General features: G+C 41.9%; 2 protein-coding genes across 2 annotated transcripts in view; both read left to right on the top strand.

The window, feature by feature from the left end:
- The first annotated feature begins 1,950 nt into the window (after window positions 1-1,950).
- On the top strand, window positions 1,951-14,739 carry TXNDC15 (thioredoxin domain containing 15). The gene is made up of 5 exons (XM_015429650.1): window positions 1,951-2,171; window positions 6,576-7,051; window positions 8,700-8,863; window positions 9,346-9,476; window positions 13,640-14,739. Exons 1-5 carry the CDS (start codon window positions 2,099-2,101, stop codon window positions 13,834-13,836), a joined length of 1,041 nt encoding a protein of 346 aa, XP_015285136.1. The 5' UTR covers window positions 1,951-2,098; the 3' UTR covers window positions 13,837-14,739.
- A 911-nt stretch (window positions 14,740-15,650) lies between these two features.
- The window catches only part of PCBD2 (pterin-4 alpha-carbinolamine dehydratase/dimerization cofactor of hepatocyte nuclear factor 1 alpha (TCF1) 2), a 45,172-nt gene continuing 33,811 nt past the window's right edge, over window positions 15,651-27,011 (top strand). The window contains exons 1-2 of the mRNA XM_015429651.1: window positions 15,651-15,796; window positions 22,254-22,385. Coding sequence (XP_015285137.1) covers window positions 15,698-15,796; window positions 22,254-22,385 — 231 coding nt within the window. The 5' untranslated portion in view covers window positions 15,651-15,697. The remainder of the gene's footprint in view (window positions 15,797-22,253; window positions 22,386-27,011) is intronic.

The raw sequence follows: 27,011 nt of genomic DNA, 5'->3' as shown, positions 1-27,011 counted from the left end.
TTTAATACCTGTTTCAGTTTAAAGAATGCTATCCTACTATATTTATTTTTTTAGAATCCACAGCTATATGGTAGAAATTTAACCTACATTTATGGTAAGGGTGAGCCATTAAATAATTATAAAATCTCTCTGGGACTTAAAACACATAACTTCCAAGTGGGATCATATAAATATGATAACACTGTTTGAGGCAGATGGATCCCTTTCTGTGCCATTCCTGGCTTCTATAGCATAAAAGCCTTGTAATGATTGTTACATCTTTTGTCATGGTGGAAATAAAAATAAAACCTACGTTTATTTGGAGCAGATACTTGGTGCATTGCAAACAACATGTGGGTGGCCTGTGTCTACTTCAAACCTCATAAATTTTATATTAAAATATGTTGAAAGTGGGATATTACATGTCTGGTGGATAGATGTAAGAAGTATGCTTCAAGAGAGATTGGTTTCTGGAGGGAGCGGGAACAGAATATGTTTAATGTGCTTACCTAGATGAGTTCAAGCAATAATCTATGGACTGCATTGCAGCAGATAATGGGTAGCTTTTATACATCACTCTCATAAGGTCTAAGTATATGTTAAAATATTGTTTGTTTATATAAACTGGTCTGAGAGATCCCTGGGCTAGCACCCGATTTCTGGCTTCTCACAGATCCCCTGGGAAGTCAGTTGCATATGTAGTCTTTTTGCATTAAAATTTTGTATATATGTAGGGAGAAGTATGCTTTCGTTCTCCGAAGTCTGGAGTCATCCTGTATCTGTAAAAACAAATGTGAGAAGTTGATGGAAACTACAAGCTTTGCTGGCTGCTATGCCATTAAAGGTATTTGACTTTGACGGCTTTTACTGTAAGAGATTTCTATGTGATATACTTGGGATATGGTCTTAAACATTCATTAAAATACTTGAATTGGCTGAATGTTTAGCACATTATACTGGGGAAGTCTTTAGGGTAAACTAACAGTGCAGCCCTAAGCATAGTTACATACTTACATAAGTGCACTCTAGGTCAACATGCTTATACTGGTGTAACTCTTCTTAGGATTGCACTGTATCCTTGGCCATATTGTTCCAGTGTAAGTGGCTACAGCTTCAAAAGTTGGGCCGTGTTTAGTGTCATTTTGAAAGTGAGCATTTTGCAGTCACAGATTATGCAATAGGCATCAACATGGGCAATGTTGTTTAGATATGGCCAGAACTGTAGCAGCCTAATACAAAGAACCAAGGACATAGTATTCCCATAAGTAGCATTCTTAAGAATATATTGGAATTATTTTATTTTTTGCCATCAGTATTATTATTATCAATCTCGAATGGAAAGAAAGGTACTTACCAGTCAGAGGTGATTCTGAGAACAGGGATATATTGTTTGCAAGAGGCAAAGGTGCTCGTTCACAGGTAAAACATATTAAATGTTCCAGGTCCTGTCCTCAGCCTCTCCAGTAAAGAGTGCTTCCCTTTTCCCAGCATCAGCCCTTCTTGCTCAAGTACATCCTAAGCAGTTACACCCTTCTAAGCCCATGGACAAGGATACAACTCTGCTTAAGATGGCACTGTTAGCCCAAGGCTATACTGTATATTAGATGAGAAAGCCAAAAGAGGCGCTATTAAAATATGCTATGAAATTCGCCCCATCAGTATGTTGCAAAAATCTCCAGCACATTTCAACCTCTTCCTCTGAGGAATGTTAAAAACCGACACCTGCTTAGAAAGAGCACACAGCATCTCCCCTTCGTTTCTGCAGAAAGCATTATCAACGCAGTTTTTCAGAAATCACTGTTTCCCGCACAGGAGAAAACCTGCGTTTGCAAGGCCGCGGGGGAAGCGCTCTGCAACCAATGTTTTAAAACTAGCGGAACGGTAGCCGCTTGGGTTTCTCCGTTTGTCGTCTATGGTCCCCAGGATATCCGGTGTACAGCCGGAACGACGGTCAGTCCACAGCTTCTGGTATCTATCGGCAAGTCAGCCAGATTATTTCCTTGTCGTTTCAGAGCCCGGAAGCGGAAAAGAGCGAAGACCTGGAAGCCATTACGGTTGTCTTTTTGCCGGTTGCTTCCGTTCTTCCGTTCCTTGCGCCTTGGCCCCCTCCCTGGTGAGGATGAAGCTCTCGTCCTCGCGCGGGCGGGGGTGGGTCCTTTGGACGGCCTGGCTGCTCGGGAGACTTTTTACAGGTTAGGAGGCCTTGGTTGCCATGGCAGCGCCGCAGGGAAGGGGCGTCCATTCCGGTGCGGGTGGTGGGAGGGAAGTGGTTTTCTCTCCCTCATGTTGCCTGTGCATAGGTGGGCAGTGTTGCCACTCCGGGGACTTTAATCAGGCAGTTTCTCTTCTTGTCCCGAGGCGGGGCCCCGACAGAGGTTCCTTCTGGGATGTCCTCATGCCCCCAAGACCCAGTTCGGATATAGTAGAGAAGCAGACCACATAACTTGACTGATTCCACAGGCCGGGCCCCAGAGTTTTGTTCCCTTACCCTCTTTCAGGAGCCCTGTGAACATCATGGCCCGCTAGTAAGCAAATAGTTTCTGGCAAAACCTCCTGGTGCCTGTTTGGGATTTTTTTTAAAAAAGGCTAGATAGACCTGGTTGTTATCCACCAAGGCCCCTTGTATACTTACATGCTCTTAAGGAAGAATAACTTAGTTAAGAACGTAAGAAAAGCCTTGCTGGATCAGACCAGTGGGCCATCTAGTCCAGCATCCTGTTTCACACAGTGGCTAATCAGTTCCTCTGGATGGCCAACAACAAGGCATAGAGGCTGAGGACTTCCCCTGATGTTGCCTCCTGGCTCTGGGATTAAGAGGATTAAGGCCTCTGAATGTGGAGGTTCCCCTCAGTCGCCATGGCTAGTAGCCTTTGAACATAAGAGAAGCTGTGCTGGATCAGGCCGATGGCCTATCCAGTCCAACACTGTGTCACACAGTGGCCAAAACCCAGATGTCATCAGGAGGTCCACCAGTGGGGCCAGAACTCCAGAAGCCTTCCCACTGTGGCCCTCCAAGCACCAAGAATACAGAGCATCACTGCCCCAGAAATAGTGTTCCATCTATGCCTTGTGGCAGCCAGTGATGGACCTCTGTTCCTTATGTTTATCCAACCCATCTTGAAGCTGTCTATGCTTGTAGCAACCACCACTTCCTGTGGCAGGGAATTCCATGTGTTAATTAGTCTGAATGAAGAAGTCCTTCCTTTTATCTATTCTAAACCTACTGCTCATCAATTTCATTGAGTGCCCACCAGTTCTTGTATTGTGAGAAAGGGAGAAAAGGACTTCTTTCTTGACCTTCTCTATCCCATGTCACTCTCTCTCTATCATGTCACTCCTCAGTCATTGTTTCTCCAAGCTAAAGGGCCCTAACCTCTTTAACCTTCCTTCATAGGGAAAGTGTTCCATCATTTTAGTTGTCCTTTTTTACACCTTTTGCAATGCTATAATATCTTTTTTGAGGTGTGGTAACGAGAACTCTACACAATATTTCAAATGAGGCCACACCATACATTTATACAGGGGTATTATGATAATGGCTGATTTGTTTTCAGTTCCCTTTCTACCAATCCCCAGCATAGCATTTGCCTTTTTTTTTTGCACACTGAGTCTACATTTTCAGTGAGTTATCTACCATGACTCCAAGATCTCTCTCCTGGTTAGTTACCACCAGTTCAGACCAACACTCCCTCTAAGCTGTGGAGTCCTGTGAGCAAAAATTCTACTTTGTGAGCTACTGGCATTAAAGTTGTGAGCAAACAATTTGGCTACTGCATAAATTAGTTTGCTCTGGAGCCAACCCTCCTGAGCTAAAACAAAAATCTGTGAGCTGGAGGATAAAAAATTGTGAGCTAGCTCATACTAACTCAGCTTAGAGGGAACACTGGTTCAGACCCCATCAATGTGTTTATAGTTGGGATATTTTTGCTCCCAATATGCATTACTTTGCACTTGTCCATGTTGAACCTCATTTGCCACATTGATGGCCACTCATCCAGTCCTCCCTGGTTTTTGCCACCCTGAACAATTTTGTGTCATCTGCAAACTGAGCCACTTCACTGCTTACTCCCAACTCCAAATCATTAATGAACAAGTTAAAAAGCACTGGACCTAGTACTGAGCCCTGCCGTACCCCACTCGTTACCACCTTCTACTGTGAAAACTGCCCATTTATACTCACTCTGTTTCCTGTTAATTAACCAGTTTTTAATCCACAAGAGGACTTGTCCCTTTATCCCATGACTACTGAGTTTACTTAGGAGCCTTTGATGAAGAAATTTATCAAAAGCTTTCTGGAAGTCTAGGTAAATAACATCTATTGGGTCACCCTTGTCTACATGCTTGTTCACCCCCCTCAAAGAAATCTAAAAGGTTAGTGAAATATGATCTTCCCTTACAGAATCCATGCTGATTTTTTCTCAGTAGCTTTTGTTCATCAATGTGCCTACTAATTCTATCTTTAATAACGGATTCCACCAAGTTACCCAGTATCAACGTTAGACTGACCAGCCTGAAATTTCCCACATCTCTTCTGGAACCTTTTTTAAAGATGAGAGTTACATTAGCTACCTTCCAGTCCTCAGGAATGGAGGCAGATTTTAGTGATAGATTGCATATTTTTGTCAGGAGATCCACAAGTTCACATTTGAGTTCTTTCAGAACTCTTGGATGCATGCCATCTGGTTTGTCAGTTTTTAATTTGTCCATCAGTTGTAGGACCTCCTCTCTCATCACCTCAATCCAACTCAGGTATTTCAGCAACTCTCCTGAAATTGGCAGTTCTGGAGTGGGCAAGCATCTCCCATCTTCGACAGTGAAGACAGAGGCAAAAAAAAGCATTCAGCTTCTCTTCCATTTCCCTGTCATCCTTTAGTAATCCTTTTACCCCTTGGAGGTTTTCAAACAGTGGCTAGATGGCCATCTGTTGTTGTTGTTCAGTCACACAGTTGAGTCTGACTCTTCGCGACCCCATGGACCAGATCACGCCAGGCCTTCCGGTCTTCTGCCATCCTCTGAAGTTTGCTCAACTTCATGTTCATTGCATCTATAACACTGTCTAACCATCTCATCCTTTGCCGTCCCCGTCTTCTAGATCTTACATTCTAGGTTCCTGTGCAGTATTGTTCTTTGCAGCATCGGACTTTCCTTTCACCATCAGACACATCCACAACTGAGCGTCCTTTCGGCTTTGGCCCAGCCGCTTCACTCTTTCTGGGGTTACTTGTACTTGTCCTCTGCTCTTCCAGATGGCCATCTGACAGCAATGCTAATTCTGTGAATTTAGGCAGATCATAGGAGGGAGGGCAGTAAGGGTTGTATCAGTATTTAGTTCTTGTGGCCCTTTCTTACCCACCGAGGGAAATGCTCATCTCCACTTTGGGATCAGGAAGCAATTTTTCTCCAGGCCAGTTTGGCTGGAGATCCTGAGGTTTTTTGTCATCTGGGCATGGAACAGCAGTCACTGGGAGTGTGGAGAGGGGGAAGTATTTGTGAATGTCTTGCATTGTGCAGGGGGTTGAACTAGATGACCCTCGAAGTCCCTTCCACCTCTAATTCTATGGTACTGCCTCTCTGGCTGGTTTCCTGCTACTAATGTATTTGAAGAATTTTTTATTATTGGTCTTTATGTTTTTTTGCAATATGTTCCTCATAATCCCCTTTTGCCTGTCTGATCACTGACTTGCATTTAATTTGCCATATCTTAAGAGTTCCTGAATATTTTTTTGCAATGGCTGCTGGGTCAACAGTATCACATGAAGCTACTGTATATTAAGTCAGACCCTTCGTCTGTCAGAATCAGTATGGTTTACTATGATTGGCAGTGAAAATCCAGGGTTTCAGGCTGAGAGATATTCCGCATGATCTGCTGCCTGATACTTTTAACATGATATGCTGAGGATTGAACCTGGGATTTTTGCATGCCAAACAGATGCTCTAGCACTGAGCCACAGCCTCACCCAGTGTTGAATGTTTTTTAACAGATTATTGTTACAATTTTGTTTTATAAGGGCAGGGAATACCAGAATGTGTTCACCACACTGAATGGTTTTGTTGTCATGGAAAATTGAGTTTACTGTGTGTTGCAGTGAATGGTAGATTCAAACCAGTTTTGCATTGCTGAGCTAATGGCTCACACTTATACCCTGGGTTATCCTAAAGAGAATAGATAAAAGCATTTAAATATTGTGATGCTTTTTCTCTAACAAATCTCCTTAGATTTTCTTGTGAATAACATCAGAAGGTCAAATAAGATGAAACACACATACTGGTGCCTTATACCAAGTCCAGATTGTATTTATCTCAGCACTGTCTACTCTGCCAGTGGCTCTTCAAGGTGATGCTGGCAGAGAGAAAAATCTTTTCTATTGGTGGCAACCTGAGATCTTAACTAGAGAGGGCAAGGATCAGTCTGGGATCTTTTGCAAGCAAAACATGTACTCTGCCACTAGAACACACAGCCTCTTGCTTTAACTTAAGTGGTGGTAGAGATACTACAACTATGTGAATGAGCACTTGCTCCACAGAGGTGAAGGTAGATGATGAGGTTGTACTGGTGTTGTTGAATAATACTAAAATCCTTGTTTCTGTTTTTTTAGTAGGAGCAACTGAAACAGATGATCTGTCTGAAAAGCTGAGTGAAACTACTGTGCCATTTACTATAGAAAGCAGTTCTGCTTATGTGAGCAGTGACAAACCTAAGGAGTCTATACAGTACAGGACTGCAGAAATTGCAGATGCTATGATGGGTAGTGGCATTCCTGAAGGACAGCCTGTACTTTTGTCAGTTATTCCAGGTGAGACAAAAGAGAGACATGTCTCAGAATCTGATTCTGGTACCTGTGATGCAATCAATGGTGAATGCAGCACTGAAGGTGTTATTGCATCTCTGTCTCAGCCTGGCTCTTCTGCTCAAGAGCGAATAAGAGACACAGCTGTAGTACTGGAGGCTGTGCATCCATCAACAGACGATTCTAATAGCACAGATGGTATGAAAACACCTAAAGTGAATTGTGAAGAAAGAAACATTACAGGGATAACAAACTTTACACTACAAATCCTGAATATTTCCCAAGTAAGTACAAACATTATTTTTTATGTCTGCTTTTCTCTTAAATGAGTCATCCAGTTTTATTTTATGAATACTGGGTTTGCTTTGTTTTCTTCAGGGGGTTTTCTTGTTGCCATTCCAGAAGTTACAGCTTGTGTTCTGACTGATGTAACTGAGCAAATCTATTGGAGGGCAGAAGAATCATGTTATATATTCTCCATATTAGGTTTTTAAACCCAACAGATTTCTTCAATCTGGTGGGTAGCCATGTTAGTCTGTAGAAGCAGAACACATTTTGAGTCCAGTAGTATCTGATGAATTCATGAAAGCTTATTCCCTGGAAAATGTTGTTGGTCTTTAAGGTGCTACTGGACTTGAATGTAGGTTTCTTGCAGTGTCTTGTACCTCTCCCTTGCGTCACTTTGAACAAGTGTTCCATATTTAATTAGGAATCTACTGTTTTTCATTGAGGTTATGTTCAACCGGAAGCTCCTTGAAACTTTCTTATTAGACATTGTATGATAAAGCATGATACTTTGAAACTAGAAGTAAACTTGGGGGGAAAGTTTCACTGCATCAGAGGCTAAGCTAATGTAGCACAGCGAGCTGAAATCTTTGACTCTGCCATAAATTCAACCTTTTGTTGCAGTGTAAGGATAATACTGACCCACTTGATGGCATTGTTGGAAGTATGACTGAAATAATGTGTGAAGTGCCTGCATCTACTGAAGTGCCATGAAAATATTAAAAATTATGTATTGCTTGTTTTTTTTAAAAAAGTGCTTTCTCTGAAGCTCTTAGTATTGTCCACTTTTGTTCTTAAGATGTGCATCATTAATCCAGGATAGTATGTTGGATCATGATTATAATTCCTGCTCCCTCGTGCAAAAGTGGGGTTGTTGGGGGGGGGGGGGGTGGCCAGTTTCCCCCTTTCCACTGCAGGCCTCTTATTTGTCCCCTTATGCTTTTCCGAGGATTTCCTGGTCCCCTGGGAGCATTTTGGGGACACCAGTGTGCTGCAGTAGGAGGCAAGAGGCAGGGAAATTCTGTTCTACTAACAGACGTAAAAATTATTGTTGGAATCCATCCCAATAGGTTTGGATGTCATGATTTGAAAAGACTCCTATTCCATTTTGCTATTTCCCTGTCTGCTCTCTGTCTTTTAAAAATAATGTGCTTTGCATTTTTTTCCTGGGTTAAACTTCCTGCTTTCTTTCTGTTTTTTATACTGGCCTGACAGCAGGGGAACTTCTGCTCACTTGATAGTATCCCACTGTATATGAATGGGTATTGTATTAGTAGACTTTGGCAGCAAGGCACATTCGTACCTTATAACTTAGTAGGATCTAGATTTCCACTTATGAAGTTTATAAAGTGTCCCTTAATGTCACTTAAATGTTCTTTATAGCTGATAGACTTTTTTCTAAAAATGCTAATACATTAAAACAAGTAAACCCTAGTTTGTAGGGTGGGAGAGAATAGGCAATGCTGATCCTTTTCAAGATAATAGATTGGTTGTTAATTAAAAAAAATCCTGAATTTCTTAATAAAGTGCTAACACATCACTGTGGACTGGAAGCAAGACTCTTGTTGACATACAATGTCCTTCTCAAGAATTAATTTGATTCATAATGGCAATTGGGTGTTTAATTTTTTTTTTGTTTCATCATAGGATTTAATGGAATTCTTAAATCCAAATGGCAGTGACTGTACCTTAGTGCTGTTTTATACCCCTTGGTGCCGTTTCTCTGCCAATTTGGCTCCCCATTTTAATTCTTTGCCCAGAGCATTCCCAACTCTTCATTTCCTGGCCTTGGATGCCTCACAACATAGCAGGTAACTTCTTGTTTTCCTGTCTTTTCAGAACTTGTTTGCTATTGTTTTTGCTATTCGCTTTTTATATTAATGAACATATATATTTTAGCACACATTGACAGAATATGTGGAGGCAGAAAACACCTTATGTCCTTCAGTTTATGGTTTTACTGAAGAGGTTTCTGTCCTTTGAATAGTTGTCAGTCTCTAAACATGTTCTTCACAATATAGGTTGTTTAATGCTGAGTAGAAATTCAGTAATGTGCACCAATGGTGCTTTCTTGCCCATTTCATCTTATACCATGCAATTTCGTTAGCACATATTAGAGTTTAAAATAGAAGTGACCAATGTAAAATAAATGTTCTTGCCAACTGCACTGCTCTGTTACCACCCTGTTAAAGTCACATAATATTTAAATAAAAGCTGTTATTTTGGTATGGGGTTAAAGGAGACCTTGATTCTCTAAAGTTGATTCTCCTCCTGTAATCCTGTTCCTTCACAGTTTGTCAACCAGATTTGGAACTGTAGCTGTTCCTAACATCCTTCTTTTCCAAGGGGCTAAGCCTATGGCAAGGTTTAACCATACAGATCGAACCTTGGATACACTGAAAGCTTTCATCTTTAATCAGACAGGTATGATTGTTGTTATATTCAGATGGGTAGCCATGTTGGTCTGAAGCAGCAGAACAAAATTTGAGTCCAATGGCACCTTTAAGACCAACAAAATTTTATTCAAGGTATAAGCTTTTGTGTGCAAGCACACTTCTTCAGATACAGTGAAAAGTTTTGGTCTGCTGTTACATTGTTATCCTATCTTTACTTCAGGCTCAGTGTAGTCAACATGAATCTATCAACATTTTATCCACGCTTCAACTCTGTGAGGCAGACTAGGCTGAGAGAGGAAGTGACTGGTCTAAGGCCAACCAATAAACTTCATGGTCCCAATACACTTCATATCAGAGTGGGAATTCAAACTTGGGTGTTCTCAGGTGTGCTTCAACACTGGAACCACAATTGTCCATTACTTCTAATGTTTGTTGTATTTAACAGAGAGCTGTAAAGTTCACAACATGCCAAGTTCCATTTAGGCTTAGATTTGTTTGTTTTATGATCACAAGAAACCATGATGCATCGGTGTGGAAGCTGTCTTCTGGCTTGTTCAAGAGATGTGAGATTTTGGGGGAAGCCAGAGTGAGATTGCAGTCCTGTGTCATTTTTTGGGGAATAAGGGCCACTGAACACAGTGGGACATTTCTGAGAAAATGCATATAGGATCAGGCAGAGACAGCTTAGGCATCTAAAAGCTCATGTGGTAGTAAGCGTTAGGAATGTCTCGTATATGTCCCTGTGGATTGCAAATATGGCTTCTTCCACTAATTTGGAGGAGGTTAACTATTACCAGGAGGAGGATAACTGTTACCAGTTATCCCTTTTCTCTTATGCATATTTTGATTCTGTTTTTCAATCAAAAAATAGCATCCAAAGCACTTGTGAGAATTAGAAGACAATAGAAACAACACACTTAGAAACCCTTGGGGATGGGATTCTCAGTTGAGTTGGATCCAGGAAAGGTGTCAGACAATTTCTTGCCCTCCTGATGGTTCAACTGTTTGCAGTTGGAAGCTGGAGAGAGGAACCTTAGTTGGTTCTTGGCATGACTAAGCGGGTTTCTGACTGCTTACTACCTTTCTCCTTATGGCCTTAATCTCCAGCATGAGAAATAAATTTATCTCTAGCACTTGTGGATGGAATAGTTGACAAAGTTCTGAAGATAAAAACAGACTTACTTATATTCTGGTCTCTTTCACTGCCTCATGAAAGAGAGGGGAAAATAATGTATTTCCTATCTGGGTGGGTCTTCAGGTCTTTATTATTAAGGCTAAACTAGTTCCTATCTTTATTAAGGCTAAGCAAGACTGGAGAAACTTGCTTGTTTGCTATTTTTTGGTGTTTGCCTGGAAAGTTGAAGAAAATACAATTGATTTCATAACATTTTATGCAGAAGCTATTATAAGTGTAGGAAGTATATTTGATATTTCAAGCTTATTGATGCATTTATTGGGAAAAGAACAAGCAATCGTGGACCCACCAGTAAATTACCCACACAGCCGGCGTATCCATCCATGATGCAGAGTTACTTCCTTTCCTTCTTCTGCAGGCCAGAAGGCCCCTTCCCCAGATACTGCTCCTGGGGAATGGGGTTCCCAAGAACTTGCAGGGGAAATGACAAAAATCCCCCCCCTCTACTATCTGTAGAAATCTTTTGGTGGATTCAGGCCGTACTCCACAAATTTCAGTCTAAATGTGTGTGTGTGTGTGTGTGTGTGTGTGTGTATCTTTCAATTGAATGCAACAGCTTCATGCATCTGATAGAGTGGCTCTGGCCCCTAAAAGCATATAACAATAAATTCATAAGTATTTAAGGTAGCATAACACATATTCTTAGATATTTATAGTGATATTATAGAAAATATGATCATATCTCCAATTTAGATCTTTACATAGCTGCCACAATACCTTATTGCTTTGTCTTCATAAGACTAGCAAAGTTAACCTTCCGGGATCTGTTCCCCTAACTGTAAAATCAATGCCCAGGCCAAACCACTGGACCTAGAGACACCAAATTTGGGGAGAGCGCTCCTACCATGGCATAGGTGCTCGCTAAGAAGGGATTTTTAGAAATTCGGTAAAAAGGGGGGGAATGTACTTCCCCCATTGATTCCTATGTGGCTGCCAGGCAGCTGCCTCACTGCACCCCCCACTCTGATTGGTCCGCTGCAGAGCTCAGTGTTCTGAGGTTAAAAAAACCCCAACCGTTACAGGGGACTGCAGACAGCTAATGACAGTTGAGGAAATCAGGAGTGGCCAACAACCACCTGTGAGGTGAAGCAAAGCTGCGGGCCCAGCCTCTCTGATGGCTTCCAACACACTCCCCCCACCTCCTACACCTAACAGGCGGTTGTCTGTCGTGTGCAGCCCCACCTCCAAAGTGGCTTCTAATACTCCTCCCCTCTCCCCCTCCTACACTGGCAAAGCAGCTGCCTGTCAGGTGTAGGAGAGGAGGTGGGATGCTTACAGCCACCAGGGAGGTTTCCTCAGCAGGATTGCCTTAGCACTGCTGCTGGCCCAGCCTCCCCGATGCCTTTAAATACAATCCCCCCCAACACCAGACAGGCCGGTGTCTGTAGGTGCAGGGCCAGGGTAGGAATGTTTATGGGGAGATAGTAAAGAACATTTCTAGGAGCTATTTCGATGCGTGCCTCCCTCATGAACCTGAAGAAATGTCCACCACATCACAATTCCCTCACACCAACTCCCCCTCACACCACTCACCTCTTACTGCCCCCAAGAAAGCTCCTGGCAAACGTCGAGCCAGATACACCAACACTACAAGGAGGAGGCAACTTAGGAATGCAGCAAAGACATTTGCACTGCATTGAGCTGTGCAGGCCAAGTACCAGCAAGATCACCCTGACGTGCTCAGAACAACACAGTCTCCATATGAGCAAAACAATCCAGGAACACAAGTAGAGAGGCCATCACTTTCGTGGAAGGTAGCAGGAGCTGACTTAACAGACGACTGCTTCTTAAACGGACAGTTCTATGTTGCCTGCTCCAGAGTGAGCTCATCAAGCAGCCTGGTGATCCTAGCACCTGAGGGCCGAACCGCCAATGTGGTCTAGAGAGAGGTCCTCCAGTAGAGAAAAAAAGGACGTGTCTCACTTCATTTCTTAACTACAATCTTCTCTGTTAGAATTCCTACAACAAATGTCACATTTCAGATTTCACATCATCAGTATTATAACTGGGTTTACGGAACTTAAATACCGTAGCGAAGCATGGGTATCAGGCTACTATAGAATAAAGGTCAGATATTTGAGAGCCACAAGACATAAATATCACACACGTTTTCATTGAAAAATATACAGATTTGTTTTTATCAACATTAAATGAAACTGCCAAATATAAAAACAAAAGGGGTAAAAACAGATATTGATAATGATATTTATTTGTCCAGTGATATTTGTTTGCTAATGATATTTGTTTGAGAGAGAGAGAGAATGAAAGAGGTGGAAAGGAAGATGGGGAGGGGGAAGGGAGAGAGAGAGAGAGGAGGGAAGGAAGAGAGAAAAAGAAAGAAAGGTGGAAAGAAAGCAAGTAGATGGGGAGGGAGGGAGGAGAAAGAGAAAAAACAAGAAAGCAAATAGATGGGGGAGGAGGGAGGGGAAGGAAGGAAGAGAGAAAGAGAGAGAAATAAAGCAAATAGATGGGGTGAGGAAGGGAGAGGTGGAAAGAAAGCAACTTTAACTTTAAATGTGTCCTTCAAGCTCCGCCCCCCCAGCCATCTGGCTTCCACTGGAAAAGGGATTTAAAAAGACAGATGCTTTCTCCAAGCCAGCTGGTGGGGGGGGGGGGGGACTTTGAGAAGGCATTTAAAGTAAAAGTTGCTTTCTTTCTCTGCTTCCCCCCCCACACCTCAAGCCTACCCAGGGAGGGGAACACTGGCTGGGGAAGGGAAGACCATTCACTTCCCCAGATGCCCTGCTGGGAGCCACACAATATGTGTGAAAGAACCGCGTGTGGCTCCCAAGCCACAGTTTGGCCAGGCCTGGGCTAGACAATCAATAACAATTGTATAATTGTTGTATACAAAGCTGGAGTGATGTCAGGGTAGGTGCTAAATAATGAAATTGTGTAAGTCTAAATGCAAAAAAGAGATACTTGCATGCAAACACCAGTAGTACCATTTCTTTGTTTAATCTCTGATTAAGTTTGTAAGTGGCTGTTTCTTTCAGGAATAGAGCCCAAGACTGATGTGGTGGTCACTGAAGAAGATCAAGAAGGTCCCCTGCCTAGCACTCTGACTAAAGGAATAGACTGGCTTCTCTTATTTTCTTTACTGTTTCTTATCAGTTTCATCATGTATGCTACCGTTCGGACTGAAAGCATCCGGTGGCTAATACCTGGTCATGATCAGGAGCATCAGGAATAATATGCAACCTGAGAACTTTATGCTTCAAGAACAAGTTAAATATCATAAAATTGTACAGTGGATTTACTGTGATTTCTTGTGAATGCAAGCCTTATACTATTCCTCACTTGTTCAAAAGCACAGAACATCACACAACCAAAAATTACGTATGGAGTAACTATGAAAAGATATAAATGGAAACTTTTCTTAATAAAGTAAAAATGAGAGGATGTTCTACAGACAATTCCCTGTGCCTGTTGTAGGTTTCTCATATTTCCCATTTTTAAAAGGAAAATCATGATTTATCTGGTGTTGTTTGACCTCTGGTGAACGGATTGCTGCTTTTTATGGTAGAACACTATGAAATTTCTGTGCCTTGCAAAGCAGCTGCAGGTGCATGTTTATGATGTAAAGGTTTGAAATATAGGTCATGGAAAGCTCCCTGACTGATTTGTCACTGATTTTGCATCTCAAATGCTCAGAGTATATACACACACACACACACCCCATGCAAGTAAGAGCTAAGTTTGGGTACAGTCTTAATAGTAGCATTTGGACCTGGGAGTAATTGATACGGTCATATTTATGGTGCCTAAATAATAACATTATAATGTTGCTGTTAAGGCATCAGAACTTTGAGAGTTTCAGTAATAGCTGACATGACAACATGACATTCATTCATGTACTGAAGTTGTAATATGTTTAGCCTTTTAAAATTGCAAGAAAGGACATGATTAAACAATTTAATGTTTAGCAATTTTAGATACAGCTTTCAGCATGGGTGTAAACTTGTACAGCATTGTGGTTCTTTATTGTCTTGATGTTGTGTTTTGACTAGTGTTTACATGTAAGGCAACAGAAAACAAGATGGCTGATACAGAGCATCAGTAGGAAGAGAGTATCAGTATGGTTATATTAAATCCGGGAGAGTTATACATTTTGTAGCATTTTAGAGATTTATCACAATAAACTAATTAATGTCAAAGTGCTACAGCTTTTTTGTTCTGCTTCTCTTCATTGGTGTCCTATGGTTGACTACAGAATGAAACAAGGACAGTCCAGTGAGACACAAATTACATTCTAATTTGGCAGGGACTTGTCCCGATTTGTTGTTCATATCTGGGATACTGAGAGGACTACAGGCGGGCTAAAGGTAAGACCCCGTGTACAAGTATTACAGACCACTTGTATTCTCCAGCACAAAGCAACTAGTAGAGTGCTTGGGAAGGGTAAAGAGGGATTTTTGTTGTTTTAAGCAGTAATGGGGGGGTGGGGGGGGGAGGGGATTACTACCTGTGTTACCTCCTGCAGTGACCCAAGGGCAGAATGTGTTTAAATCTTTTGTGGGCTTCTTTATTCAGGTGCTGCTGTTGGGGAAGTGAAATGGAAATTATTTAGCGATGTTTTGGGTGGGAGGGAATGAAAACCATTAAATTGTGAGGATAGTAGGTATGTACGGACTGACTCCCTAACTGAGGTGAGAAAGGAACGCGGCAGTCTTGTTTCTGTAGGGCACTTCCTTGGTGTGAAGCTGTTAAGGTGGTGTGTTGAAGGGGGGGGGTCCTCCCCAGCGAAGACCTTATGAATGGTTATGGATAACCGGGCAAAACCGCAGGACTCGCCGTTCCCAACCAAGAGTCCTGACTCAGGCATCTTGGATCACCACGGCGGGCGGACGCAGCCTCGGTTCCTCCCCCCGCCTGCTACAGCCAGGTCTTAAGTCTCATAAAAAGCGCGGGCTTCAGCGCGTCTGGTACCGCCTCTCCGCGACGCAGATTCAGTGGGTAAGAGGGGCGGGAACCAGCCTTGAAGCCTCTCCCTCGTGGCAGCGGCGGCGCAGGCGCTTGGCGGCCGGAGGGGGCGGGGGTCCAAGCTAAAGTCCATGACAGGCGGTGCGCGGTTGAGGTGCCTGTGGCTGCTCCGGGTGGGACCGGCGGCTGTGGCACGACGGGGCAGCAGCAGGAGCACGTTCGCCGCTATGGTGAGAGGCTGGGCGGGAACTAGGGAAGGAGCCGCCCCGAACCGGGGGCGCCACCAAATAGCGGGAATCTCTACTCTCCATACACAGACTGGTGTCCCACTGGTCTTTACTTGTTTTCATTCATTCGTACTGGGGCAGTAGGTTGCGGCAGGCGCCATTTCAGATCCTTGTTTACAAAAATTTTCACGCACAGACAGGTTTCGAAATCCGGATTGTGCATTTCCCACGTAACACTCAGCTACAGTTCAACACTGGTTGTCTTCCGCTTCACAGCGAGGTTCTGGGCACTTCCGTTTTCTCATTTATTTATTTTGTTTATTTCATCTATGCCCTATCCTCGCTGAAATACAAGGCAAGGTAACAAAAGCAGCAGAAGGCATCCAATAAACGATGCATTAGGAGGACTAGGATTTACAAACGCGGGTTTGGACTGTACCTAGAATGCTTCCCAAGAGACGAGGGGGGAAGTATGCTAGAAAAAACTAGCCTGTCTGGGAGAAGGCTGTGCTTGACCTCTGTAATAACTCATTTTCTTTATGAAACTGCATTACACAAACAATTAGGCAGTCGATAAAGATAGATTCGGGTGGGTAGCAGTGTTGGTCTGAAGAACAAAGCTTGAGTCCAGCGGCACCTGTAAGACCAACGAAGTTTAATTCTGGGAATAGGCTTGAGGAAATCTGTTTCAATGTATCTGAAGAAGTGTGCATGCACACCAAAGCTTATACCCAGAATTAAACTTTGTTGGCCTTAAAGGTGCCACCGGACTCAAACCTGATTCAGACCAACGTGGCTATCCACCTGAATCATCAATTGCCTAATAGTTTGTGTAACACAGTTTCATAAAGAAGACTAATATAAGCTGGGTATAAGCTTGAGGAAATCTGTTTCAAAGTATCTGAAGAAGTGTGCTTGCACACCAAAGCTTATACCCAGAATTAAACTTTGTTGGTCTTAAAGGTGCCACCGGACTCAAACTTTGTTCTATTAGGCAATTGGGCATTTTGTGGAGAAATTATTTTGTATGGAGGAGCAGTCAGTTTTTATTTGCAATCAGGTAGTATAGCTCAGGCACGTTTGCTGCAAGCTAGGTCTCACACAGTTTAAGGATTCATACGTTCCACATTTGTGTCACTCACACTGCAGATCTATGCTGAATAGAAATCATTGGTTTTAGAATGGAATAACTCCACAGGATCATGCTTTTGGTTTCTGAACATCTATTGATTTATGTACGGTATGTCCTGCTTTTCTTCCCAGATGGGAACACAAAGCCGTTTACAGCTCCTGCATTTTGTCCTTACAGCAACAACACTATAGGGCAGGTTAGGCTGAGAGCCAGGGATTGTTCCTGTGTCATCCAGCAAGCTTCCATGGTAAAGTTGGAATATGAATCTGAGTCTCAAAAGGGCTTAGTCAGACATTCTGAGTACTACGCCACACTGGCTCTCTTACTCCAGAAGAAAGTACAACCTTCAGCAGAACAAATTGAATAAAGAAGCTATTGGTTAAAGTTAAGATCACTTTTTAATTAAATTTGTTAACAAATCAATGTAGTATAACTATTATTTTATTCTTAAACCAGTTGTGTTATTTATCCTAAAACCAATAAACCACACTGTACTTCCAAAACTATTGTTCCAGAATAGTAATAGTGTTGCAGCAAAATTTTTCACTTATTTTTATGTATGTTATTCAAGACTAACAAAGTTTTATTCCAGCAAATGTTTCTCTGGACTAGAGCTCACTTCTTCAGATGTTGTTAACTGCCTTAGCAACACTTGGGACTGTTAGGTAGTTTCCCCCCTAATATTTCCTATATGGTCTGTCTACATTGTTTCTGAGTCACTGCATTGCATCTGAAGAAGTAGATTCTAGTTCACAATAATTTTTGCTGTGATAAAATTAGAGAACTGCCATTGTTTAAAAAACTTGTGTAATTCTGCAAGAGATTCGTGACTTTAGTACTACTGTGTAAGATTTTATTTTATTCTAGTGATATTCTACACACTGTAAAACATTCAGAGAGTTAATAAATAGAAGGGCAGATCAAGCATCATCAGCTTTGTAAGTAGAGGTCCATGTTCACTTTGTGAATAATTTAAACATATGCACATATGAGAGGTAGTGGGATTAAACATGCTGTCCTCCAGTTGTTCTCTTGGTATGACCCCCTCCACCCCTCCATAACAGAGGATAAATGTTTCAGATGGTTAGTGTGGTGCTTGCTGTTGGATATAGAATTCTGTGTTCTGAGAACTTCAACTTTCACGTGATTGCAAAAATGGGCTTGAAAATGTATGACCAATTGTTCGTGAAATCCCAGAAGCCAGACACAGGGTTGAACAGAATCTCCAAGTATCAAGTAATGGGCATCTGTGGTCTGCCTAACCCCATGATATGACCCTTCTCCAATTGCTTGCAAAATAGTCTAGGCAAAATAATGATGTTGTTATCCCTATCCAGAGTATAACAATTCTAGGTGTGAAGTTTGCTTCATTTTTTAAAAGTCTGGGATGTATGAAGCACACAGTAATGTGAGAGCTTTCATTTCAAGTGTTCTGTGAGTTTAGGTTGAGCATTTTTACCTCTTGTTTCTTTTTTTGACAGGCCTTCAGTATCCACAGAGCCTGAAAATTATTCTGGAAAGAAATGTCAGAAGTGAACACAGTCACTATGGTTACATATTGTTTGCTTTGAGCTGGTGTAAACGATCTCAATGCTAGCCATTTAGTCTAAGGTGGTTGGTGGAATCTGCAATGGGCACTTGTCTCAAGGATTGAGAAGGCACTTTTCTGTGGCTCATAGGATTTTTCTAGGAACTAGAGAATCCCAACTTTTAGTTTTCTATTTTTCTTGTAATTCTTCTTATGACAATTTATGGTTTTCCTAGCAAGCAGTTTGCTTTGCTAAACAAATCCCAAACTAAGTACATACAACTATAATATTTCTTAATAAAAAACTTTTTCTTTAGAAATAATACCAATCTTCTAATTAGTAAAGCTCAGATTTCTTGGAGGTTAAAAGGGATTTTAGTTTTCAGTATTAATTGCAGTGTGAATCTTTTGGGTCAGTTTTATAGGTGTTTCATTCTTTATTCTGTCACTGACTTGAATCAATCCGCCTTGGGTTTTCTGTAAAGGGGCAAAATGCTATTTACCTATTTCACAGGGTAGTTTACCGGTGGCTTCCACAAATACATGGAGAGCCAGTTACTCAGTGACTTTAAAACAAACATTGCTAGTATGGCCAAGTTTTCCTGATGTGGTTTTCCTCTACAAAACCACTGGAAAGGGAAGTAGAAATGTATAACAGGCAAAGCAAATAATATCTGGACATTGAAATGTCAATACTGGACGAATGAGTGAAATAGTCATGCTTGATTCCTGATTTAGTGATTGTATCCTACCATATGATTGGTTTCTTAATAGCTAGTAAATAAAAGCAGAGCTGTTTGAAATCATCCAGGAATCCCAGAGTATGGCATCATTCTATCACCTATGTCAGAGGATAGTGTACCATTATAAATTGTGTTCAGAGGATGGAGATCACTTATTTGACATGTGTGCCCTTTGGTTCAGGCACCAACAAAACATCTAAAGCTTGTCAGCTAGGCTGAAAAATCATGGCCTGTGCTTCTCCCCTCCCCCTCCAGTTTATCCCCAGTTTCTTTATCTTTGCTCCCCCCTCCCTGAAGAAAGCTTGAACTGTATTGAACTAAAACTGTATACTATATATCTTTGGATATGAGGCAGGAAATATAATTCGTAGGATACATCTAAATTGGCGGAACTCTTGCTGATTTATGAAGCATTGATCATTCTATGCTAAATTTCACTGCCATGTTGAGCTGTGTGAGGAAAATAACTGAAAATATAATTGTGGAATATCTCCGTTTCTCCTAAATTATATACTGTTGCAAGCAAATAATTGGTCGCACTAACTGAAGGGCTGTGGGTGTTGTACAACTATTTTAAAGGTTTTGAATAAATTGGAATAGTGATTCAGCTTTGAAATAGTGCCATCTGGTGGTTGAGATTGACCTTTGGACATCTAAGAACTACAGTTGCCCAATTATGTAGCATTCAAGTTCCAAAAATAGGCCATTAAATGACTGAACAGTTGTATCTTTAGTTACTAAAATGTTTAACTTGCTTTTCAATAGAAAAGTTACTTTTTAACTACCAGTGTACCCAAAAGATTTGTCAGAGTTATCCTTTCAGGGGCAAGTGAGAAATTCTTAATTGGAAGGGCTTCTATTTATTGTCAGTAAACTCCAAGTGTATTTATAATGAAATGCTAAATAATAAATCAGAAATCATGTTGCAATGAGTTTTAATTGTAGTCTGAGCAAAACTTTCTGGCTATCCCATCAAGAAACTTCCAGGTAGAATTTATGACATTACTTCAACTCTTCCCTTCTCCAAATCTTTGTGTATTCTTTGCTACCAAAATATAGCTCAGAGTACAATGTTTGTCAGTGTCTTCACTAATACTTGCATCAGCTATAGTGAGTTCTCCAAGCACTGTGTAGTCTGCAAAGATCTACGGATTTTCCATATGGATTTAGTACTCAGCCCAAGTGCTGTACTGATTTTGCAGTTGGACATCTATAGTAACAATATTTTGGTCTAAAATATAATACATTTTGATCAGTATCAAAGGAAGAGTGTAATACAGATTTGGAAGGAATATATATTAGAAGTAGAAATTGGCCCCCATTTAGCAGTTTTTTGTATTTTAAGCTCATTCAATATTAAAGGAAATAGGACCTTCCAAGTAAAATTATTGTGCTAAAGCACCTGTGAATTGGGAATCTTACTGTTAATTCAGTTGATTTGTGTTTCACAAACATGATCTGAGAACTGAATTGGTCAGTCTTTTAGGTATAAAGTCATTTTCACCTTTATTAGTAGTGGTGTATGTGCACTTGTAGGTTAAGCTGGATATGCTTTTATTGCCAGAGATAAACATCTGGAATGGAAACTATGGTAGGCACTTATAGCAACATCAGTATATATTTCTGAGGTATGTTATATTTTTATGGACTGGAATTCACTTTGAAAAATGTATGGTAATCTTGTGAGAAAGTGTGGTGTTGTGATAAGTAAATATTGTATGTGTTTTATTTCTGTTTTTAATATGTTTACCCTGTTTTACTTCTAAATAAACTCATAAACTCTATTTATGTTTATGTTTAAGTGAACACAACTGTTTTATTTAAGAGTGAAGGATTTCCTTTTACCTCAGCCACCCCAACATGCTGACCATTTGGTCATTCTACCAAATATAACTAAGTCATCCTGTTCTTTGGGTCCAGCTAAGAACTCTAAGGCAAGAGACTGCTGGCAGTGAAAATAAGTAGGAAATGCTAAAGAATGCAAGGAGACACCATAGCACCCATCATTTCAGGTTTTATATATAAGGTTTCTCAGCGAAAAGAGCAATATGTTACAGTGATAATGCAGTCAGCCATGACTTCCAGGTGCATACGCACTCACACACACACACACACACACACACACACACACACACACACACACACACACATGCACATATGAAAAGTAGGAAAAAACCCTCCCCCATTCTATTGATTTCAGTGAAAGAGAATTAAGCACTCATTTCACTCTCTTGTGGAATGAGTGGGATTTAAGTGTTTGACATTCATAGGCTGCGGTCACACGGAGCATTAGGCACGCTAGAGAGATGGAAGATAGGCAGATTTTCCGGGCGCGATCTCACCGCCACATCTGGGAAGCGTAGAGCTCCCGTGCCGAACCTGAGGCTTCCCGCCGAAGATGCGCGGTTAAAAACTAGTACCTTGGAGGTACTAGTTTCCGGTAACCGCGGGGCAAGGGCGGGTGTCTGATCGCGTTTCCGGTGGTAGTTCCGGCGCCCACCCATGTCCCCTCGTATAAAGGTTTTTTTTCCCCAACTGTCCATGGGATGCGCACAAGCACCCAACGGGGCATGTGCATACTTTGGTGTCCGGAGAAGAAAACACCCGTTTGCCGCGCCGCTTCTTTGCCGCGGCGCAGGATTGTTGTATGCTCGGCTCCTCCCCCCTACCACGGGACCTCCATGGGACCTCCACGGTACGTCTGCTGGCGCAACCGCACGTTATTTTGCCCCGGGGCAAACAGCCATGCTCCCCCCCCCGCATTTTCCTGCCCGTGTGCCCGCAGACATACATAGCTTCTGCCCCACATCCTCAGCTTTATAATACCACAATGTTCATAGGTCTAGGACCTGTAAATTGGTGGATTTTGCTTGTCTGATGGTTCAAACACGTAATGAAGCCATATAATACATTTTCTGCCACTTTTGTCCTGCAGAACTTTGTTTCTGTAAAACACAGATCTGTATGTCAGCAAATATATTCTTATTGTTGTTAAGGAATAGCTTTACCAACTTTGATTTGGAATGCATTTTCTTTCTCCCCTTCCCCCCTTGCTAGTCTTTACAGTCTCACCGGCTGACTACAGAAGAAAGGAACCAAGTTTTATATGACCTGAAAGCTGCAGGATGGTCTGAGCTAAGTGAAAGGGATGCTATATACAAAGAATTCAACTTCAAAACTTTCAATCAGGTAAATACTGTGAACAGTACTTATTCCCAATTTAAGGGAAATGCATTTATCTAAATTTGATTTATGCTCGGTTAAGGTTGAAACGCTTCATAAAACCAGCTGTGCTTGTTCTTCAGAGGCCTAATATGTTAATGTAAATATTCTGAATTTGAAGTAAAAGCTGGGGACTTGTGAGAGGGGGAAATGTGGAAACCTCCAACCCCCACTTTTTTCTTTCAACTGACTTTCTTCTCCTTTCAACATTCTATGCCTTTATGACATATATTCAGTTAGCATCAAGGGTTTTTTTAAAGTCATTTTTGGGGGGTATGCAGACACCCTCCCTTTGGGGAGTATGCAGGCACCCTACCTTGTCTGCTGGTAACCTTATTTGGCTGCTTACATGATGGACATCAAATCCAGTTTAGTATTGGATATAGTTACTAGATTCGTCTGATTCCCATAGGCCTCACTTTACATCTTTTGAGTTCGACTGGCATTATCACAACCCAGGCAAGGAGATGTGTTGTGGTGGAGATGCTCATGGTCACAAGGCTGAACCTGAATATGTCTGATGCTGCTCCTGATTCAATAGCTACTTATTTGTCTTTTCTTCAGTGCATTTCTTCTGATTTGCAAGAAGCAGCACATATCCTCCTCATTGTAGATTCTGAAAAATGTGTGAAGAATAATTTGATAAGCTGTCTTCTCATCACAGGGATTGAATTGAAAGGGACTCAGTGGCAGTATCATCATTTGTTACACCCCTGAAGCAAACATTTACAGGCTGATCCTAAACATGGTTATTCAAGGCACAACTAGATGAGATGTCAGGGAGCAATGATTAGATCACCCTTCTCTTAAAATTTCTATAAATAGCAGCAGCAGCTGTTGTGGCGGTAAATGGGACTGGGACTGCAGCTCCAAGTGAGAAGGTTTTTTTAAAAAAACCTTTGTCCTTATGTTGTTTCCCCAGTGCAAAGGCACTATTGGGGCACACGTGCAGCTGCTGTTTGCCCCAATAGTAGACACGGATGGGTACACTTGTTTTCCCTATTAGGCAAATAACAAGCTCTAGCAGGATGTCACTTATATTGAGAAAAACGACTGGGGATGGGAGGATTGACTTCCCTCTCTGCACCATGGTTCTTAATGTTATAGGCCCACTGGAACGTAAGAAGAGTCCTCCTGGATTAGACAGACCAGTGGTCCTGGTCTGTCTAGTCCAGCATCCTGTCTCACAGAGTGGCCAACCAGTTACTTTGGAGAGCCAATAACAGGGCATAGATGCAGAAGCCTTTCCCCCATGTTGCTTCCTGGCACTAGTATTCAGAGGTTTACAGCCTCTAAATGTGGAGGTTCCTTTTAGTCACCATGCCATAAGAACTTAAGAACTCTGATCATGATCTCCAATATATCTAGTTGCATCCTGAAACTTACTGCTGAATTTACTGCCAAAGACTGTGCACATTCATCCCAATCCAGAACTTTCTGAGATGATTGGGCAGATGATTTTTCATATGCAGTGGTGTTGTGTCCATGGAGCTGTCTTCTGTTTGCTGGTGTCAAAAAGGCAGGGTTGGCTCTCTACTTTCCAGGGTCTGGCTGACTTTCTCCTTTTGGCCTTGAAATGGTCAGGGTGGAGGTTTGTTGTCACACAGAAGAAGAAGAAGAGTTTGGGTTTATACCCCGCCCTTCACTTGGAGTCTCAGAGCGGCTTACAAACTCCTTTCCCTTCCCCTCCCCTCCCCACAACAGACACCCTTTGAGGTAGGTGGGGTTGAGAGAGCTCTTTCAAGAACTGCCCTTTCAAGGACAGCTCTTGTCAGAACTATGGCTTGCCCAAGGTCATCCAGCAGGTGCAAGTGGAGGAGTGGGGAATCAAACCCAGTTCTCCCAGATTAGAGTCCACACACTTAACCACTACACCAAACTGATCCTTCTGCTCTCTCTAGCTTTCCTCCATTCCGGGTCTAGGGGTGATGGTCTGGCACCTCATCATAGGCCTGTTCCCTCCTCTTTTTAAAGGCCTTGTTTCAGGCTGCATATGCTTGACAACTACCCCAGCCTCACTCAGCATGTGGGCTAGTTTCCCAGCACCTTTCACATGGTCTCTTGAGGAAGCCCCTTAACTCCTCCTGCTCCGTCTCTTCCCTGAGTGATGTGCCACGGGCTGCTGTGGCCATCCAATCAGTTTCCAGTCTGCTGATAGCTCTAATGCAGGCCAGCAGTTTAAGGGCCACCGCATGCCACATCTTACCACTGACCGGAGAAGAAGACCCTAAAGGTGAGTTTCCCCAGTTGAGTGGGCTAGCCACTAGGCCAAGAGGGGGAGAGTCTTGGTGGCATCTGCTGGCCCAGAGCACTTGCCAGTTGAAGAGGTTCTTGAGGTCCAGCACCTGACAGTGGGGCTCACCTTCTCTGTGATAAAGTTTTTTTATAAACAGAGAACATTCAGACCTTCTCCCCACTAACTGTTAGAGAAATGTTTTAGAACATAGGGCACTGCTGCACAGACATGAAGTATGGTGTGGGAAGTAATTTCATGTGGAGAAGTGGCAGTGGGTTGAGGAGTGTGGCGAACCCTTCCTCAAGCTACCCTATTTCTCTTCCCCATCTGCATTTCTAGCAGCAGCCTCCAAAACTGGAAATGCATTCTGCTATTAGAACAGTTCTTGGGGGAAATTTCTGCTGTCCCTATCTGGCTGCTACACTTTTGCTTTAAATTTCCCACCTTACCACTCTTCAAACTTGCTTGGCACAGTTCACATTCTTACATGTAAGTCTTACACAGATACTAAATTTTGAAAGAGTACTTGATTTCTGTGTAGGAAGTAACATGAAAAAGTCCTGTTGTTTTATGGTGGGATTTCTGGCTAGAACTAACAGATTTACTTTGGAGTTGGCCATTGCTCTATATCTGATCTAATGTTTTCCATTTTGAAAGTGAATTAAAGTGTCTAGTATTATATATTTCCTTGCTGTTGTCAATATTTATTTATAAGGTGGGATCCACATGAATCTTTTTTTTTGGGGGGGGGGGATCTAATTTTCCTCTCCACTACCATAACTTCTCCCCTTTTCCTGCTTCTTTCTTTCCCTCCCAACTACCAGCCAACCTACCTTTATCTAGTCCCCTGTCTTCAGTTTTCCCTCCTTTTCTTCCTGGGAAAACTTTGGCCTAGTTGTGTAGTGGGGAGCCTGCAAAGACTTGCAGGGGGTACCTCACTTTCTCCTCTGTTGCCTTCCCACACTATTTCTTCTTTCCCTTGTCCTATCCTCTGTCCTTTCCCTGCTTCCTTCTCAACTTCCTATGTACCTACCTTTCATGAGCCCCCACCTTCAGCTATATTTATTATTTATTTACTTCATTTATATTCCACCTTTCTCCACCACAGGGACCCAAAGCGGTTTACATCCTCCTCCTCACAAATTTGTGAAGTGTCTTAAGCTGTGAATTTGTGACTGATCCAAGATCACTCACCGAGCTTCCACAGTGGAGTGGGGATTTGAATCTGGGTCTCACATATCCTAATTTGAAACTCTAACCACATACTTGCTTTGTGGGGTAGCTGCTGTTGAATGACTGGATGAGTCATGCAAGTTGCCTGGTATCAAGGCATATGGTGGTTGCTGCAAGGCCTGACCCCAATGAATTATTGCTCAGAAGCCAAAGCACTCCTTATAAGGGCCCTGCTGTCTCCTCTTGCCTTTTGTCGAGAGACCAAGGCTTGAAGGCTGGCAATACTGATGCACTGAGAAGACATTCATTTCTTAAAGCTACAGGCGCTACTTATATTATTGGGGGTGAGCTAACCCTCCAATTTAGCCTTTTTTTAAAAAAAAAATCACTTTTTTCCTGTAAACCTTGGGCTTTCCTCAGGTTTATTGAAAGCTCTTTCTTGTTGGTTCATGGCCCCAGTCTCTGGATTTACAAATTCACAGATGGGGCTATGTAAAGAATTAGATATATTGATGATGTTCCAATACTTTTCATTAACAGAAGCTTACAAAGGCACAAGAAAAATAGATTACACCTAAAACTTAGCTATGTATCTGTATTGTATGATGATTCAGTCAGCACAGTTTTGAAGAACAGAAGTATGCCTTTGTCTGTATCAGTTCCTCAAGTCATTAAATCTTCTGTTTACAGAACATTGTGTGAATATTTAACCAAAATCAGACAGCCAAGAAATATACTTTCTCAATGGTCTTCACCCTGCCCTTTACAGATGGTGTAAAATCAGGTGTGTAAAGAGTTGAAAAGATGAGTTGACATAAAAGGCGTTTCTGATTTATGTGTTGCAGATGATATTGAGTTGATCTGTTCAGTGAAATTTTATTGCTTTCACAGATAACACAAATGATGCATAGAAAATTATGTGTTTCTATTCATGCCAGGTTTGGAAGACTCTGTATATCAACAGATGTTAAAATTATAAACACTGCTTTCTCTGTAAAGTTTTGTAAGTCCATAGGCATAAATTTGAGGTTTGTATATTATTTTCAATAGTAGGAAGAATAGACAGTTTCTTTGCAAATTTGGGTTAATTTGGCTCACAGCCTTTTTTTCCCTTGGGAAAAGCCTTTCATCCATAGGCTGAGTTTTAAGTAACTGTTATGAAATTGTTCTATAATGCCATGTTT

This window comes from Gekko japonicus, unplaced genomic scaffold (genome assembly GCF_001447785.1).
Source record: "Gekko japonicus isolate JY-2015 unplaced genomic scaffold, Gekko_japonicus_V1.1 scaffold615, whole genome shotgun sequence".
In the NCBI taxonomy this organism is placed as follows: Eukaryota; Metazoa; Chordata; class Lepidosauria; order Squamata; family Gekkonidae; genus Gekko; species Gekko japonicus.
This window is presented reverse-complemented; position numbering and strand designations above follow the sequence as displayed.